General features: G+C 39.4%; 1 protein-coding gene across 1 annotated transcript in view; it reads left to right on the plus strand.

Moving 5' to 3' along the window:
• Positions 1-5,068: 5,068 nt before the first annotated feature.
• Positions 5,069-18,893, plus strand: part of Gc (GC vitamin D binding protein) — a 34,155-nt gene continuing 20,330 nt past the window's right edge. Inside the window, exons 1-4 of the mRNA XM_036201634.1 lie at positions 5,069-5,318; positions 14,570-14,639; positions 15,208-15,340; positions 17,352-17,563. Of these exons, the coding sequence (XP_036057527.1) occupies positions 5,225-5,318; positions 14,570-14,639; positions 15,208-15,340; positions 17,352-17,563 (509 nt within the window). The 5' untranslated portion in view covers positions 5,069-5,224. The remainder of the gene's footprint in view (positions 5,319-14,569; positions 14,640-15,207; positions 15,341-17,351; positions 17,564-18,893) is intronic.

Genomic DNA, 18,893 nt, shown 5'->3' on the forward strand with positions numbered 1-18,893 from the left:
CTTCTCACAGAAGTCAAGAATAGGAAAATGACTCCAGCAAGAATACCCTGAAGTCTGCCCACTCTGTACCTAGCTATTGTCACAAAGATGAATGCCAAAAAGTGTGGCTGAGAATGAGGAAAAGGGGGGACTCTTAAATACTGTTTGTTGGTAGGAATATTAATTAGTACAGCCATTATGTAAAATAGCATGGAAGCCTCTCAAAACTAAAAACCGGAGTGATCATTGGGTCCAGAACTATGATGACATCCGGGTACATAGCCTAAATAATTGAAATCAGTCCATCCAAAAGCTGTCTCTATTGATGGGTTTATTGCAGGATTATCCACAGGAGTTAAGATATGCAAATAATGCAAATGCCCACCCCTGAACTAATGAAGGAAATAGCATACATTTGTACATGCAAGTATATATAGTGTACAAACGTGTATGTGTGTGTATACATATACACACACATGTGAGATATATGAGAGAGACAACACCATACTTAATGTCCTTAAAAGGAAGGAATAAAATAATTTGCAGTGTTAATGCCTGGAGGACATTGTGTGAAAAATGCAAGTACATATAGACAAATACTGTGTGATCACTACTATGCTTAGACTCTAAACTACACCAGCCTCATAGAAGTGGAGTGGAAAGGTTGTATCAGAGGATGGCATTAGAGGAGGAAAGGTTGGGGCAGAGATGTTCCTCAAAGGGCATAATGTTTCAGTTAGGGCAGAAAAATACAATAAGCAATCTGCTGTACCACATGGCAGTCATTAGGCATTTCCAAATTGCTAAATAGATTTTTAACATTCTAAATAATAACTTATGAGGTGATGATAGATTTAAAAGGTGGCATATCATGAAGCAATAATATTTATTTCAGACAAACATACTGATGATGCATTTAACGGAATAAGGGCAGACTAGGAAACAGACTCTCAGGAAGGAGGTCATTTCTACTGGAGTAAGGGATTGGGGGCATTTTCCAGCAGTCTTTCACAGCATCGGATGTGACAGATACTGCTTAGGTAAAGAGTGTAACACCTAGGAGCCACTTCGAGAAGAGACCTGATAGAAAGAACTCAAGAATGGCCTTGCCTCTTCTTCTTGTCCTTCCATCTTTCCTGCTGAGGAAAGAATCTAAGTTTCCCTAAAGCTAATAGAGGGACAGACAAAAAAAAAAAAAAAAAGAAAAGAAAAGCTGTTTTAAAGGAGTTCTTTAACATTTATTCATTTGAAATGCGTGTGTGTGTGTGTGTGTGTGTGTGTGTGTGTGTGTGTGCACGCGCGCACATGCACGCGCCACCTATGTGCAAGTGCCCAGAGAGGTCAGATAAAAGCATTGGATCCACAGGAGCTAGAGTATGGTTGTGAATGCCCAACACAAGTGTTTTGAACCAAACACCAGTCCCCTGGAATGCAGCAAGCACTTTGAGTCACCAAGTCATCTCTCCAGCCCTAAATACATTATTTATAGGAAAAAGATACCTGTACAAGTGCACTGCTTAAATTTTTAATTAAATGTATATTTCTGCAATAAAGTCATCAATTTCTACAACTGTCGCTGTAACAGACTTTGAAGTTTGATTTGTTTTTGTTTGTTTGTTTGTTTGTTTTTTCTAGGGTTTTTTTTTTTTTCACAATGGATTTACTACCAACAATTATACAAGGTTTTGTTCTGGCTACTTCAGAATACTTCTGCTTTAGGATCACAGCCTATGATCACCTTGCAGAAGAAAAAGATGAGTCACAAAAGTAAGAGTGAAATGGATGCATTCATGCCGATTTTCAGTTAGAAAAAGACAGACACACCCTAGAGGATAGTTTTGGCAGCTTGTGTGATGATTTCTTAAGAGCATGCCGAAATGAGATGTTGCAATTCTTGCAACATGTAGTTTATCATTAAATATTAGTAGTGCAGAATGTAGATAAAGTTACAAATTTTAAAAACGAAGACATGGGCAGGTCTTCAATTCTGTTGCAAGCACCCATGGAAAATATATTTTGAAAGAACTAATTATGAGAACATGACTGAAATATTGAGTAGATTCTAAAGTATAGTCTATTCATAGTGTGTCTTTTTTTGTCTTGTGACCAGTAAATTTATTAAAGTATAATGGAGAAATAAAGGACTGCATACATTTCCTCTGTAGTAAAGGCTATAACTACATAATGATTTTCTTTAAAGTAAAATCAGAAATACACAAAATAATCCCAGTTTTCATGGATCTAAACCACCTTTCTAAAAACACTGGAACAGTGAGATCATCCACTTCTGATAACTATATAAAATATCATATACAGGGTAAATAGAACACATCTTCAGGAAATTTATATGAAAAGGCAAATGGTTGAAAATATGGAGATACTGAAGCATGATATGATTAATCACATATAAAACTTTATCATAAAGTTATAACATTGAAGTATTGAATATGCAAATTCTCTAAACTGACCTACAGTTGAAAGAGGGACAACCTGTCTCCTTATGAAGGAGAAATTGAGTGAAGGGTGTATCTTCAGAAATGAGCTAGGAATTTAGAAATAAACCAAGCAAAAATACCAAGAGGCTAATAACAATGAAGTTAATAAAATTTCATGAAGTTTTTGTTGTATTTTGAAGTTGTGGCCAAGAAAATGTACACAACTTTTTATTTTAGCATGCAATAGAGTGAAAAATACAGCAGATTCCCACATATTTTAGCTTGTGGAACAGGGAACATGGATGTCCCTCATCAAAAATGCAGTAAAATCCAGGAGAAAAGAGCATGTTGGGTTGCAAAAGTATATCAGAATTGTCCCAAATATCACCTAGTGGAAATTCTAGTGTCCTCAGGAGAGGCCTAAAAGGAAGACACATTGACCAGTCCACAATGACTACAAATAACTACTTCATGGTGGAATAACTAATCAGCTGTAATTTTTTTCATTTTTCTTTATTAAGAAATTTTCTACTTACTCCACATACTATCCACAGATCCCCCACTCCTCTCTCATCCTACCCCCAGCCCTCTTTCCCAAGCCACCCGGCATCCCCACATCCCCCAAATTGAGGTCTCCCATGGGGAGTCAGCAGAGCCCAGCACACTGAGCCTAGGCAGGTCCAAGCCTTTTCCCACTGTACCAAGGCTGTGCAAGGTGTCACACCACAGGCACCAGATTCCAGAAACCTGTCCATAGGCCAGGGACAGATCAGAAGCCTGCCCATAGACCAGGGACAGATCCTGATCCCCCTGCCTGGGTGCCCCCCAAACAGTTCAAGCCAAACAACTGTCTTCCGCATCCAGAGGGCCTAGTCCAGTCCCATGGGGGCTCCACAGCCACCAGTCCACAGTTCATGGGCTTCCACTAGTGTGGCCAGTCATCTCTGCACATCCTCCCATCATGATCTCGACATCCCTTGCCTGCAGTATCTCTCCTCCCTCTCATCAATTGGATTCCTGGAGCTCAGCCTGGTGCCTGGCCGTGGATCTCTATATCTGCCTCCATCAGTCACTGGACAAAGGCTCTATGATGACAGCTAAGTTATTTGCTAGGCTGGTCACCAGAGTAGACCAGTCCAGGCACCCTCTGGACCACTGCCAGCAGACCAAGGTGGGGTCAACCTTGTGGATTCCTGAGAGCCTCCCCAGCACCCTACCTCTTCCTATTCCCATGATATCCTCATCTATCATGTTATCTCTCTCCCTGCCCTCCCACTCTGTCCCTGTTCCAGCTTGACCCTCCCATTTCCCTATGTTCTCATCCCCCACTCCTCACCCTTTGCCACCCCCCCCCAGTTCACTCATGTAGATCTCATCCACTTCTCCTTCACAGGGTCATCCATGTGTCTGTCCTAGGGTCTTTCCCTGTTAGCTAGCCTCTCTGGAGTTGTGGGTTGCAGTGTGGCCATCCCTTCCCTCCCATTTAGTATCCATCATAGTGTAATCTTGACATGAAAAGTACAAAAATATACAAATGTGTTAATTATCATACTGATGTCTGTGTTCTTGGTGGTCTTGGTATTCTGGGACATATGTTTATACATACATCCACTCCCAAATAGCTTGTAGTTGAGAATAAAACTTGCTTTAACATTCTCAAAGGAAAGAGAAATTGTGAAGATTAGTCTTAGACATGAAATTGATCTTTACACAGAACACAGCTAGTGTGTGAGCAGGAAGCCCTTACCACTGCTTCCAGCCTCCGACAATGTCTTCTGCTGTGTGGGGTTCCGCTGGCTTTGTATAAATAGTTCCTATTTAATCTTGCACCATCAGCTATTCCAACCAGCTAGACTCCGTTTTCTGAACTTAACACTCATGCACTTTCCATATGGTCAATGAGCCAACTGAGAATATAACTGTTTATTATGGTGTGGGATGTCAGTGGACTCTGCCTGCATGGTTAATCTTTAGCTACTGAATCGACTGGTAAGGGTATTCACAGGCATTGAATTTTAAAATCTTCAAATGGATTCTAGGTTTCAGTGGTTCCTACAACTTCTTCAGACATTGTAAGCAGGAAGAGTCAAGGAGAATGTGGCAATAACTAGAATAAAAGAAGTACCATTAATGCATGTGAACATGTGTTAGGTGCCCTGGAAAGCTCCACACATGGCTTATCAATTCCACGCCAAGCAAGTGGCAAAGGAACTGAGTTGTGAGCACATTTCACAAATGAACAGTGAGCTTAGAGGAGGAGTAAACCCCCAAGGTCACACAGCAGGAAGAGCTGGGCAAGAATGTGGTTCCTGAACTTACTTAAAATATCTAGCCTGTGATAGTCTAAAGTGATGCTTTCTTGTGGTAGACTTAAAGAGAGGAAGGGAGGGAGAAAAGGAGAAAAAGAAAGGAAGAAACATAATCCTCCAATTTTCCATATATACATAAGGATGGTAGGGAGTATCCAAAGACAATACATAGATATGTCTTTTCCTCTGTACAGAGGGGCAAGTGTGTCCCAATTAGGACATTACGTCCATTCAATGGAAAAACTGTGGTGGGAAAGGATCTTTATGCCTTGGTTCTTTGCACTGACAAAGTTAATGATTAAAATCTCCCAGACTCTCCTCCACATTCCCCTGCCGGGGTATCTATTTGCCTTGATGATGATATTATTTTTCTTCTTTGGGGACAAGGTTGACTGTCCCTTGCTTCTGTGTGGAGATTAATAATTGATGGGTTCCTAGTTAGGAGCATTTGTAAAGGCGACTGGTAGCTCTGTGCTCCTGCCTTTGCATGGTGACCCCCAGATGAGAAGAGGTGCTGCAGGGCTCCCTGGACACAACATGAAGAGGGTTCTAGTTCTCCTGCTGGCCGTAGCACTTGGGCATGCTCTAGAGCGAGGTAAGGTTCCCCTTGTGACTGAGAACTATTACTAGTTTAATGTTCTGGTGCCACTTTAAAAACTGAAGAGGTAGTAATAAACAGATGAAACGGTGGATGATTTGGGAGACAGAATGAAAGAAAGACCAAGTGGGGTTGATCTGAGCTCAGCTGTGTCATTTAGCATTGGAAAGAAATGCTCCCCACACCAGGCAGAGCTGGGTGTGGTACATGCTGCCAACCTCACCACACAGGAGGTGGAAGCTGGAGGGTAGTTCAAGGCCTCCTGGTGAATTGGCTACACAGGGAGTTCAAGGCCAGTCTGAGCTACCTGAGACTGTCTCAAAATAAACAGAAAGACTCATAAAAGAAGGTAGAGTTACAGACCTTTCAATTATCTCTCACACATTGGATAAATGAGATCTGTAATGTAACTGGAGACTCTGATATACAACTGAGCATGTTTTCCCCAAATGCTTATCCTCCTAGGCAGCATCCCACTGACAGTGGTCCCAGGAGTCATCAGAGAGATCTCTTTGAACCTCATTAAGGAATCTTACTCTTGGGCATTTAGAAGGAATTGGAGTTTTTACAATACCTCTCACACAATAATAAGAAATTTTGGTAACTGTGTAATAGGACAATAAACAAAGTAACAAAGCTTATTTCTAGTGGAAATCTCCCTTAGAATGGTATGTTCACCTTTATGCTGTTTTAAGACTTCTAACAATGTTAACAGACTGCATGATGTATGCCACGTTATAAATTCTGCTGCTTGAAAACTTTCCAGAGAAGCTTCAATGTATTTATCTGCCGATCTGTTAACCTTAGTTTAATCCTTCATTGCATAGTTGTGGTGTTTGAAAATTTATAAATTTATCAATTTTCCTATGAGTAATCTTCTCCTCTGGCTTATTCTGTGATGCTTATAAGGGAATCTGTATATAGTCTGCTTTGTCAAATTATGGCTTTCATTTAGGAGTCTCCCTTAACAGCCTCATCCAGGTCATCCATTTATAGTCATAGTAGTAACATATTTAACCAGGGATGCATGCCTTCTCAGGAATTATCACTAATTACAACACGAATAAACTCAGTCTTGACTTTATCTTATTCTTTTTGTATTGACATTTTTGGTGGGTTTGTTTTGCTTTTTGAGACAAGGTTTCTCTGTGTAGTTTTGGTGCCTGTCCTGGATCTCACTTTGTAGAACAGGCTGGCCTTGAACTCAAAGAGATCCTTCTGGCTGTGCCTCCCGAGTGCTAGGATTAAAGGCATATGCCATCACCACCCGGCTGTATTCACATTTTTTTAAAGATTTATTTATTTTATGTGCATGGGTGTTTTGTCTGCATGTATGGCTGTGTGAAGGTGCCAGATTCCCTAGAACTAGAGTTACACACAGTTGGAGATGCTGTATGGGTGCTGGGAATTGAACCCAGGTCCTCTGGAAGAGCTGCCAGTGCTTTTAACCACTGAGCCATCTCTCCAGCCCCTCCATTCATGTTTTTCCATGTTATTTTTGTTATCCTAATAATGTTAAATTCGGTTTTATTCATTCACAGATGCTTAAGATATAAGTCCTTAGCTAAGACTACAAAAATCTTAGAAAAAGAGATAAAAATGGATAAATGAGTTGTGTAGGTGATGATGGCCCAGAGAGAGCCAAAAGCACCTTTGCAACAGAGTTTCTGGGGACACAGATAACCGGGAAAAATCCTACTGATGCTAGTTCAGACTGAATCTCTAAAATCGAAAGTCCAGCAGTAGCTAGATCTTGGAGATGCCTGTGAAGACCATAGTTGAGAGGAGTCCTGACCCAGCAGCTGGCGTCAGCTCTGCCTCCTCTGCCAAATGGGCATTCTCCCATCTCTATTGCAACATTCTCAGCAGCCATAGTCCCAGAGGAAACAAATACCAAAAAAGTCAAATCAGTTCCCTCAGGAATCGCAGCAACTTCAGTTTTACAGCCTACATCCTGTAGGCCAGATGATACCCAGAGCCATGTAAAACACATGTACAAGGAAAAGCCACTCAGAATTTGCCAGAGGCTTCATCCATAGTTCCCTTCCGTAACATCAAGTGCGGCACCCAGAACCCTGCTAGGAATTGCTTCCTTCATCTGTTTCCTGGTCAGTAACATCAAGTGCACCGGCCAGATCCATGCTATGACCCTTTGGAGGCTGAGCGTGCCCCCTGCTGGTTGGAAGTGGCAGAGCGCGGACTGAGGGAATGCAGCCTTCCCAACAGGTGCAAGCAGGGGCTTGGCGGTCGAGGTGGGGAGGGTAGTTCTCTAAGACTGTCACCTTTTGAGAGACCTAACAGTTTCCTAGCACACTGTTCCAAGCACCATGTGCTCGAGACACATCTTGAAAACTGTTCCTATGGCCTGGCATATTTAAGAAACTAGCCACGTGTCACTCCATAGTTCACCATCAATGCCTTAACTGTCATCGAGGCTCTGACAGTCCACAAGAAACCCTATTGAAATCAGTTTTCTAAACACCCTGGATCTTTCCTGAGTGATGGTATCTTTGGAGCTGTCTTTTGGAAACTGGGTCTGAAATGATACCTGCTGCAGATGCCCTGTTCTTTTCTGTCGGAGGGCATTTGGGAACTGGACACATCTGGGGAGAAATGGACTTAGCAAATCTGCCAAATCATGGTGATATCATAAGAAAACAGACACCCACTTCTGCTGGCCCAAGACATGCAGAGGCAGTTCTTGCTGGCTGATCTATGTTCTTTCCCAAGAACTGAAATGGAGCCAGCAATGAGCTGCCGCTGTCTTTCCCCTACTCTTCCCATAGTAAAGAGAACTGTTGACACAGCTTTGTAGTCCCTAAGATAATGATCGTCAACAGGAAATAACTGGAGATTTTTAAGCTATTCTGTATACATATTTCTATTAAGTATAACACCAAACTGCAAAAAATGGAAGTTCCCTTAGGGTTGGTAAATGAACTACATTTTCTCTTCTTCCTCTTTTTTACAAAATAACTCAAAATAAGTTAGAGAAGTAGCTACTATCATCATCAAAAGAAATATTAGCTCCCCCCTCCCCGGAAAATCAACAGCAATGTCACAGCTCACCACTATAAAGCACAATGCCAGGTGTGCAGTCACCATTATGTGCATGGTATAAGAATAAATATGCACACCCTTTAAAAGTTCATGGGTTCAATCTATGTAAGAAGATAAAGATGTCTCTTAGAATAATACATGAGGTTTCCATCCACTACCTGCTTCCATCTAATTGCATTACAGACTACCTTCACCCTACTTTTCCACCTATTCTTCTCCAGACAGAGCAGCCTCAACCATTCCACGCTGTATATCTCTGCACCCTAGAGCCCATCACCAACCCTTCCATCTCCGTGGAACACTGATCCTCCACATATCCAGATGGCTATGATAGCTTTCAGCTGTCTGATCAACGTCCACTTACAGTGAGGGCTTCCAGCCAACCTCACTCAGAACCAACCGCTCCCAACTTCCATCCACTCATCCCGGCTCATCCTTCTTCTTGCTACCCCTCCCTCATCTTCTCTCCAGCTACTCGTTTGTTTATCACAACAAATGTATCATATAATTATCCGCATGAAAGAGAGAACTCGATTTTATTCCCCCCTGTAAGTCCCGGGATCAGAACAGTGCTTCATTCAATGAAGTTTTTGTATAAATACTGCAAAATTCGAGTACTAACCTCAAATGTAGTTTTGATTATTATAGGAAAATTGAAAGCCAGATTTTATGGCTCATGTCATAATCATGGAATTCCAGCACTACAGGTAGAAGGCTATGATAGAAGGAAAATCAAATGCTAATATGGAATTCTTGTTTTAGAAGAAATAAACTCTTCATGAGTGTCTACCATTGTTATCATGTTTACAATATAAGGTATCTTAAGACATATTAGACTAAGTTTTAGGTTCTTTAAAAAATGTCTCAAGACTTATCTTCTAATCTAACTGAAACTCTTTGACCAACAACTCCAATCCCGCCCCCACAGCCTGCAGCCCCTAATAAACATCACTGCTCTCTTCATTTCTATGAGTTTGACTCTTTACATTCAATGGATAGAATCATGTTACATTTCTTCTGTTCTTAGCTATTTGTACTCAATATAATTATTTCAAGGATCAGGCACACTGCTAATTAATAGAATCTCCTTCTTTTGTAAGGCTGAATAGTAATGTATTGTGTATCAATAACACATCTTGTTTATCCTTTTTTCCACTGGTTCACATGGGTTATTTTAATATCTTAAGTCTTGTGATTATAATGCTGTTGCAATGAAGATGGAAATTCAAAGATTTCATCAACATGTTGACATTATTTCTTTGTTTACCTACCCAGAAGTAGCATTGCTGGATAATGTAGTACTGTAGCTGTATATTTAGTTCTTTTAGGAATTGGTACACTGTTTTCAATATGGCTATTATGAAGTGTATCCTCACTAACATTGTATGAGGATTCCTTATTCTCTGCATCCTTACACTATCTGTCTTCTTTTTAATAATCGCCACTCTAACAATAAGTGTGAAATGACATCAGGCTGTGGTTTTGATTTACATTTCCCTGGTGTTTTACGTTGTAAATTTTTACATATAGCTGCTAGAAATTGTTCATGTATCTGTATTTCTTCTTTTATAAAATGTTAATTGTCATTTTACTATTTTTAAATTTTATTGTTTGTTTCTTGATGTGATTTTCTTATGTATTTCAGATAGTAATCTCTTATAAATGTAGCTTTAAATTTCTCTCACTCTGTGGGTTATCTCATCTTGTTTCCTTTGAAGTCTTAACTATTTGGAGCATAGGGGAGCTGAAGAAATGGCTCAGGATTTAAAAGCACTGGATGCTCTTGCAGAGGACATGGGTTCAATTCCCAGCACCCGCATAGTGACTCACAACCATCTGTAACTCCAGTTCTAGGTAATCCAGTACACTCTTCTGGCATCCTCGGGTACCAGACATGCACATGAGGACACATACATGCATTCACAGTCTCAGACACATAAAAATAAATAAATGAAAATAAAATACTTTGCATGTGTTCCTTTTTCAATTGTTCAATTATTTTGCTTTTTATTGTCTGTTTTTTTTGAAGACATAAAAAACATCATTGCTCAAACCATTATGATGTAAGTTTCTACTATGATTGTTTTTAGTAGTTAAAGATGCTAAGTCCTTCATTTGATTATATTTAATTTATTTTGAGTTATTTTCTGGAGTTATGAAGCAGATCACGTGTAACTACCCAACAAAAGAAGATCATCACCACTTGCTATTTATGTCACCTCATTCAAGAAGTACAATACAGAAACACAACTTTGACATCCTCAATTGGATAATTTCTTAAAATGTCACAATGAATGGTTAATAAATTGGCTCTGTGAAATTATACATGTTGTATACAAAACTGACAGGTACCCAGGACTTAGAAATTTATATTGGTTTACTTAGTTTAGAAGTTCACTTAGAAGTTTATTACAGGGAAGTTCCCTTCCCAATAATATTTTTCATAGAATATGGAAGTTCACTTAAAGGGAATATAATTAGCATTGATCTTTTTTATAAGACTCACTCATAAATTCCCAATGTTATTTCAAGTCCTTGTGTCTGCTGAAACCAAAGAAGTTCACTGAGAAGTTCAGCCAACACTCTGTCTTTCTATTTTCTTGTGTCTTGTAAGTTTGTCTTTTTTTTTCTTCGAGACAGGGTTTCTCTGTAGCTTTGAAGCTTGTCCTGGACTATCTCTGTAGACCAGGCTGGCCTCGAACTCACAGAGATCCACCTGCCCTGAGTGCTGGGATTACAGGCGTGGGCCACCACCGCCTGGCATAAGCTTGTCTTTTAAAAATAAAAGTTATGGTTGAGTATGAAAACTTTTGAAGACATGATTATCATAATGAGAACTTCAGAAAGTCATTTTAACAATGAAGCCTTTAGTATCATAAAGAGAATGGTGCCAAATTTAAAAGTGATTCTCTAACTCACAGAAACAAATGCAACAAAATAGTTACGATAATTAGCAAACATAATTTTCTCTAAAAACATCTCACAAAGACAAAGTTCTAGGGGCTGTAGAAATGACTCAATGGTTAACAGCACTCACTGTTCTTGAAAAGGAAGAGTTCATTTTCCAGAACACTCATTTCAGGTAATTCATGGCCACCTGTAACTTTAGTTCCAGTGGATCTGACACCCTCTTTCAATAGTATCTGTGGGCACCCACAAGCACATACACAGTCACACACACACACACACACACACACACACACACACACACACACACACCATCATCATCATCACCATCATCATCAACATCATCAAATTTTTTTAAAAAATGTTTTTAAATGATGAAGTTCTATGCACGCTGCACATACAGAGTAGTATAGGTAACAATGACTGAGCTGTGATCAACTACACATTTTATTACATTTCTATAAACATTAAAGGGTATGCTATGCATTAAATAGTTACTACAGTGCTACTCAAATCATTGGTATTCATAAACTAGCTATTATTATGATGTTAATTATCTTTGTTTGAGTTGAACATTCATAGAGTACAAATTTAAAGGTTGACAAAATCAAGCATCATGAAAATAGAAAAACTGCTCCATGCAATAGCCTATAGCATTCTGTAAAATATCAACTCAAGTCATTGTTAATCAAGATTCATTCTCTACATGTGACAAAGTCAGGAGTTAGTGAATGTCTTTACAACAGCAAAAGAACCCAAAGCATCTTTCTTCATAGACTTTGTACCAAAATCAGGAGGATTTCATCAGCTCTTGCTATCAGAATGAACAATCCATGGTGGTGAGGATGAACCTGTTTTGGTCCCATCACATCTCACATTCAGTGTGAATGCTGTGTCAGGCAGAGAGTACATGTCATACGTAGCACATCTGTGGCACATATGAAAGAATGAATGAATATTTTCCTATTTGTTGGGAGTGCTTGTAATGTGCAAGAAGCAACAGAATTTCCCAAAACCAAGTACAAGTCATTTTCAAAAATCCAGGTTTTGATATGATTTATCAGAATATTTCACAATGTAGATTTAATTGGTCATGATGTTAAAAATCATTAATGAAATTTGTAAACATTAAGTACAAAGAGGTCACTTGGTGTGAACGTGATTTCACAAGAGTCATTAACTCCATGCCAATAATTTCTGTCACCACACTGAAGTCTAAATCATTCTTTTTCTAAGTGATACATTAAAGAACAAAAATGTGATATTCATAATTCACTTACTATATAAATTTAACTAACTTTAAATGAGTTTAATTAGCCTGAAAATACTTTTCAGATTGGAGAGGTGGACCAGAGGTTAAGAACTCACATTGCTCTTGAATGACACCCAAGCTCCATTCCCAGCAGCCACTCTGGCTGTGAGGGAGAATATGCAACTAACTGCCTTGAAGCTTCTGGCAACCCACATGCATCATGCGTGCATCTCTCTCTCTCTCTCTCTCTCTCTCTCTCTCTCTCTCTCTCTCTCTCTCTCTCTCTCTCTCCCTCCCTCCCTCCCTCCCTCCCTCTCTCTCTCTCTTTCCCCCATGCATGCACACAACCATGCAAATAGTAAAATAAATTTAATTTTTTCATAAAGTATTCCATTGGTATGAGAAATCAATCTGCAATAATTACATTACAAATCCATTTCAGCAACTTACTGCTTTTTTGTGTATGTGCAATAAGGAAAGGGTTAGCATATCTAATTATCCACACTAGATATTGTCTCCTGTATAAGTTAATTTTTCCAAAAATACATCCAAGGCCATACATCTGAAAGATCATAGTAATGCCTCCCTCTGTGGGTTATTTCTTTCTTTAAGATTATACTTTGTACTTCAATACAATGCCAGCACTACCTGTTGAGACTACATTTGTGTCCTCTCCCACCTAAGGCTAAATGATCCAGCAAAGACAGTTCCAAAATGACTTTAATTCTCACAGTCCAATTTCCCACTTTTCTCTCAGCAATATTCTCCTAACTAAAGCAGTATGTAATTCCTATGAGATACAAAACACTTTGTGCGAACAAGTATATTCTGATTTACTCAAAACTCCTGGACAGGTTAATATGTAATGCTTATTTACAGTGTCTTCTCATGCATACTGCATTTCTGTAACATGTGAAATGAAACTCAACATGTTTTGTGAAATGAGACTTCTGAAACTGAAAAGCTAGAAACAAATTATTTCTCAAAATATTCATCAATAGTTCCCCACTTTCATACAGAATTCACTTTGCACACTACTGGATTGTCACAATAAAAGTTTCAACACAAATAAAGCTAGTTTGATAGAGGGAGCTTCTTAAAACAGTTACTTAGTGTGCATTAAAAAGGTAAAACTTTTTTTTAACAGAGCTATTTTGTGATTTTTGAATACTAGAAGTTTAGGGAAAAGATTCCAAACTTACAAAATAAAGATGACTGAGGCCCCCTTGCTCTTTCATTTGGTCTGTATCTCTATCTTCTTTGCTCCCTAGGCTACTTTACCTGTCCCATTACATTTAGATTTCTGGAGTTGAATCAGATCCCTGTCCACTGTATCTCAAACTCTAAGGAAAACCTAACAAAAACTAGTGGTTACAAAACTGTTTTTACTATGCCCAAAATGTGAGGAACTGCTCCACATTGTTCCTTAGACTCTCGTTTCCCTACCTGAAGTCCTTAGAGTCTGGCGTGGTCACAATCAGGCAGCAGGTTTTGTAATCACTGGCCTCTTCCAAGTTCAGACTTCATACAACTGGAAACTCACCTTGGAGTGGAAAAGCCTCTCCATTTCCTTTTGTTCTTTGTCTTGTTGAAGGCATAAGACAATGAAAGGGAAGGAGAGAAAAAAGAAGGAGAAAAGAGGTGGGAAGAGAGAAAGGAGGAAGAGAGGGAAATGGAAAGATGGAAAGAAATAATCCTCTTCAGCATTTTATCTGGTCTGAAGAGAATGGTTTCTTGTTAGTGATTCTAACTCACTAACTGATGTATAACATTTGACTTATCCTTAACATGACTTTAGCCTTTTTACCTTTTTTCTTGCTACATAGTAAAAGTTAATAAAAAGAAATCATAAAATTTGAGGCTCATTGTGAGAAAACAGCTGAAAACACACCTCCAAATGGGACTGTGCACAGATATTAAGAAATGCCTTTACCACGGATCATTTTGAAGAGCACTTCACACATCTATTTAGTGTAATATTCATTAAAAGAAAAAAAAAAAACACCCATTTTCTCTATCTTCTCTCTAGGCCGAGACTATGAAAAGGACAAAGTTTGCAGCGAACTCGCCATGCTGGGGAAAGATGACTTCAGATCTTTGTAAGTTGCAGTGTCCATGCATTTTTCTTGGGTACTTGACCATGAACCAAAGTGAGCACAAGCTAACTTCCACAGTCTAGAAGGCCGAACTGCTCTCTGAGATGAGGAAAGAGCTCTGGACCACTGTGGACCAACAGGTCAGACAGAGATCAGCCAGAGTCGCCAGTGAACTACAGTTACTGCAGTCAAAGAAACTACCACTGGTCAATTAATGAATGAGTTTTTTGTGATAGAGAGTAGACACAGGTTTCTGAGGTAAGTTAGAACTGTCCATTTTTGGATTCTGGAAAACACAAGCAATGACCTACATAGTACATTCTTTGGGGTAAGCTCATAACAGGCTGCAGGCTGTTTTGATGGGAACTACAAATCCAGTTGTTACTGTATACAAGATAAATTTCCTAGAGCAAATGCCCAACATGTAACCTCATATTACCATCATTAGTCAAATAAAAAAGCTAATGTATGAAATATTTCATTTAAAAGTTGAATAGATATCCTATTTGGCATGAGTCAAAATGCCAAAAAAATTTCAACTCCAATTAATATAATCACACTCTCCCCTCAGGTCACTCATCCTATACAGCAGGAAATTTCCCAGCGGCACATTTGAACAGGTCAGCCAGCTGGTGAAGGAAGTTGTCGCCCTAACTGAAGAGTGTTGTGCTGAGGGGGCTGACCCCAACTGCTACGACACCAGGGTAAGTGTGTGTCTGGCCATCGCTTCCATGGCCCAGGAAAAGGAACTGCCAGAGACCTTCCTGTCACCTATCCAGGACACTCTAGATGCTAAGCCACCTACTCCCAGTCGCAAAGATAAACAAAGAATATTATTATTAGCTCTCACGTTTATTCTAGTACTCAGTTCCTTTCCCTCATTGTTGCTAAAAGTGTCAAAAGAAACATAACTGGGGTAAATTAACATAATGACTTGCTAAACATACACTGCTAATGAGAAGTGTGTGTAGGATTTAAATCCAGGTTGGGCTCTGAAAAAAAAATTTAAATCGCTATAAATCTGAACCTTTACAAAGAACTCATGAACCTTTTAAAATAATTTTAACACATGCTGTGTAGCTTAAAATCCTGTCTACATCTTTATTACTATGTTAAAGTTAGGATTAGTGGCCACAGAATAACTAAATGTTGGTCTCAAATTACTTGGGTCACTCAAATATTACTATGTACACAGTTTGTATGTATATTAGGTTCTGAGTATTTAAAAAAAACCCACATATCATATCATATGCATGTGTGTGTATTTTTCTTCCCTACAGAACTTATATAGAAATTGAAATTCTGAATGAAAAAAATTATAATTCAAAGTACAGATAGTAACTGATGAAGATGGAAAAAGTAGACAAAACTTACTAAAGTGGGTTAGCCCTTATATAAATGACAGTAGGTGGATTTGGCTAACGGCCTCCACAGGAAGATCAATGTCTGCTCAACACCATTATTAGAACAGATTCTACACAGTGGATATCCTTACCCAATGATTACTTTACTTGCCCCCCTTCAGCCTCTATTTGATGTGATTGGAGCTTTAGGGAGAGGTGACGTGGGCAGATTTCACTCAACACCTTTATCCTGCTCATTCTAAGCATTTATTTATTATTTTGTCATGTGCTTGTTCAACTTCTACTTTCATTGTGGGATAACCAAAAACAGGAAAACCCAGAGGAGGTTCTAGGGAAATTAATGAAAAGGAAAAGGAGATTGGTTGGAGAGAGATGATTTTCAAAGGCAGCTTAATTCTTCATTTCTAGGAGTCATGGAAGGAAGGTATGCACAAGTAATGATGAGCTGGTTTGAACAACTCATTCAGCATGTTGCTTTCCTTCACTGTTAGGAAAGGTCTTGGGAAAATGTACCTTAAAAGGACAATTAATATATATCAAATTATTTTTTCTTACATAAATACCAAAGTGACTTTTCCATGGTAATCTCTATTTCTTTTTCTCTATATCTATTCTGTTATACCAGTATATTTCAAGTATCAAATTACCTCCAATTTCCCCCCACCCTATAATTGCTTTAGTGGCAGTCCATCCTTTAGCATGAATGAGACTAGCAAGGCTGAGGCTGTCAATGACAGTGACCGCTGGTTTCCATCACTTGCCAAGGATAAGACCTGAAACACGGACTTTCAGTCCCTGTCTTTGACCTACTGTGCAAGTGTTTTACATGCTGGATGAGTAATTGTGATAGCAAATCCTGCTGCAGAAATGACAGGGAACTGCAACATGCAGGGAGTTAAAGCCAACCCCATCAAAGGTTGCTCATTCAGTAAAGGGGGGAGAAAAGGCCCAGGAGGTCCTCCTTGCTTGTCTAACTGCAAAAAGCAGGTGGGAGATGAGATGAGCGTCCCTACCAGAACTTCTCCAAGTGCTCCTCCCCTAGAGATGCTAAAGACTCTTCATCGAGAAACACCGGCTATATAATAAAGATCAAATGGCTCAGCCCCATAAGCACAGTCCATTTATTAATGAAAGTTGTTTCATTCTAATCTGGAAAGTGTCATTGAATAACATAAATAAGAGTCTACTTGCCTATAACCAAAATTATGCAACTTGACATGTTTGTAAGCCACACTGTAGAAATTTGGTTACTCATTAAAATTTTACATTACAAATTATGTATTATACAGAATGGAGACTCACATAATACTGTACAGATTTTTCCTGTTCCCCCTTCCTTCTCTCACTCCAGACCTCGGAGCTGTCTATCAAGTCCTGTGAAAGTGATGCCCCCTTTCCTGTGCACCCTGGTACTCCTGAGTGTTGCACCAAAGAGGGCCTGGAGCGGAAACTCTGCATGGCTGCCCTCAATCACCAGCCACAGGAATTTCCCACCTATGTAGAACCGACAAATGATGAGATCTGTGAGGCATTCAGGAAAGATCCAAAGGGCTTTGCTGATCAGTAAGTGATCTTCTCTTTAAGTCAACCTACAGGTTTTCTACACCACCTCAGATGCCTGCCGCTGGGGAGGCAAAGGCAGGGGGTCACGGCACGTGCCAGAGCAGTCAGGCCTCATGGGAAGGCTTTCTCTCAAAAATAGAAAGGAAGGAAGCAGGAAAGAAAGGAAGAAGGGAAGGAAGGAAAGAAAGGAGGGATGGAGGGAGGCCGGCAGGCAAAAACATGAAGAAAGACAACTCATGATAGTGAAAAAAAAGTATCTTATATGCAAAGTTAAAAAAAAAAATCCAGTAATACTACATAATGGGAAGTGAACCCACCCACTCCCCCAAGCTCCTCAATCGCATGACTTGTTTTCATACATCGGCAAGTGCCTGTGGTGATTCTCCTTGTACTAATGATTCTTGCATCATGCAGTAATGGAAGCAATTTTACTACTGTGCACATTTTAAAATACTTTCCAGCTGGGTGGTGGTGGTGGCGTACCACTCAGGAGGCAGAGGCAGGCAGATCGCTATGAGTTTGAGGCCAGCCTGGGCTACAGGGTAGTTCCAGGATAGGCTCCACAGCTACACAGAGAAACCCTGTCTCAAAAAACAAAACAAAACAAAACAAAACAACAAAAAAAATTCTTTCCAATAAAACACAGAAATACATGCCCTCTACCCCCATACATCTTCAGAAACAGCTGTAAGCATGACACATAATACAAAGTAAACATGTAATGTGGACCTTTTTATTGTTTAATCTATAGGAGAAAGCAGGTTGCACTCTGAAAATGTTAATCTTGGGGAGTCATATAATGTACAGAAGTGAAGCTGCCCATACTCACAAAAGCCTGGAATGCCTTAGAGATTACACTGAAGACCAAGGCAGGGGGATTGCTGCAAGTTTCAGGCCAGCCAAAGCCACATGCTGAAACTTTCTCTCAAAACAAACAAACAAACAAACAAACAAACAAAAAGAATAAGGACAAAAATAAGGACAAAAACGATGATGAAAATATCTATATGCAAAGATAAAGAGTGAAATAAAATCAAAACTATTCATAATTTCATAAATTATGGAGGGTATGCCTATTTCTGTTACTTTTTGGATATTTTGCTCAAGATTTCCGGTGTCTTCTATCATTTTTTTTAAAAAACTTACCTCATTTTTGTATATATGCAGGTACCTTCAGAGGCCATCACATCCCCTGAAGCTAGGGTTCCATGTAGTTGTGAGCCACCTGACTTGGTTGTTTGGAACTGAACTAAGGTCTGGAAGAGCAGGAAGTATTCTGAACCATGGAGCTATCTCTCCAGCCCTCAGAATGTCTTTAAGAGCCCCCAGG

The sequence above is a fragment of the Onychomys torridus genome, chromosome 10 (assembly GCF_903995425.1).
Source record: "Onychomys torridus chromosome 10, mOncTor1.1, whole genome shotgun sequence".
Taxonomy (NCBI): Eukaryota; Metazoa; Chordata; class Mammalia; order Rodentia; family Cricetidae; genus Onychomys; species Onychomys torridus.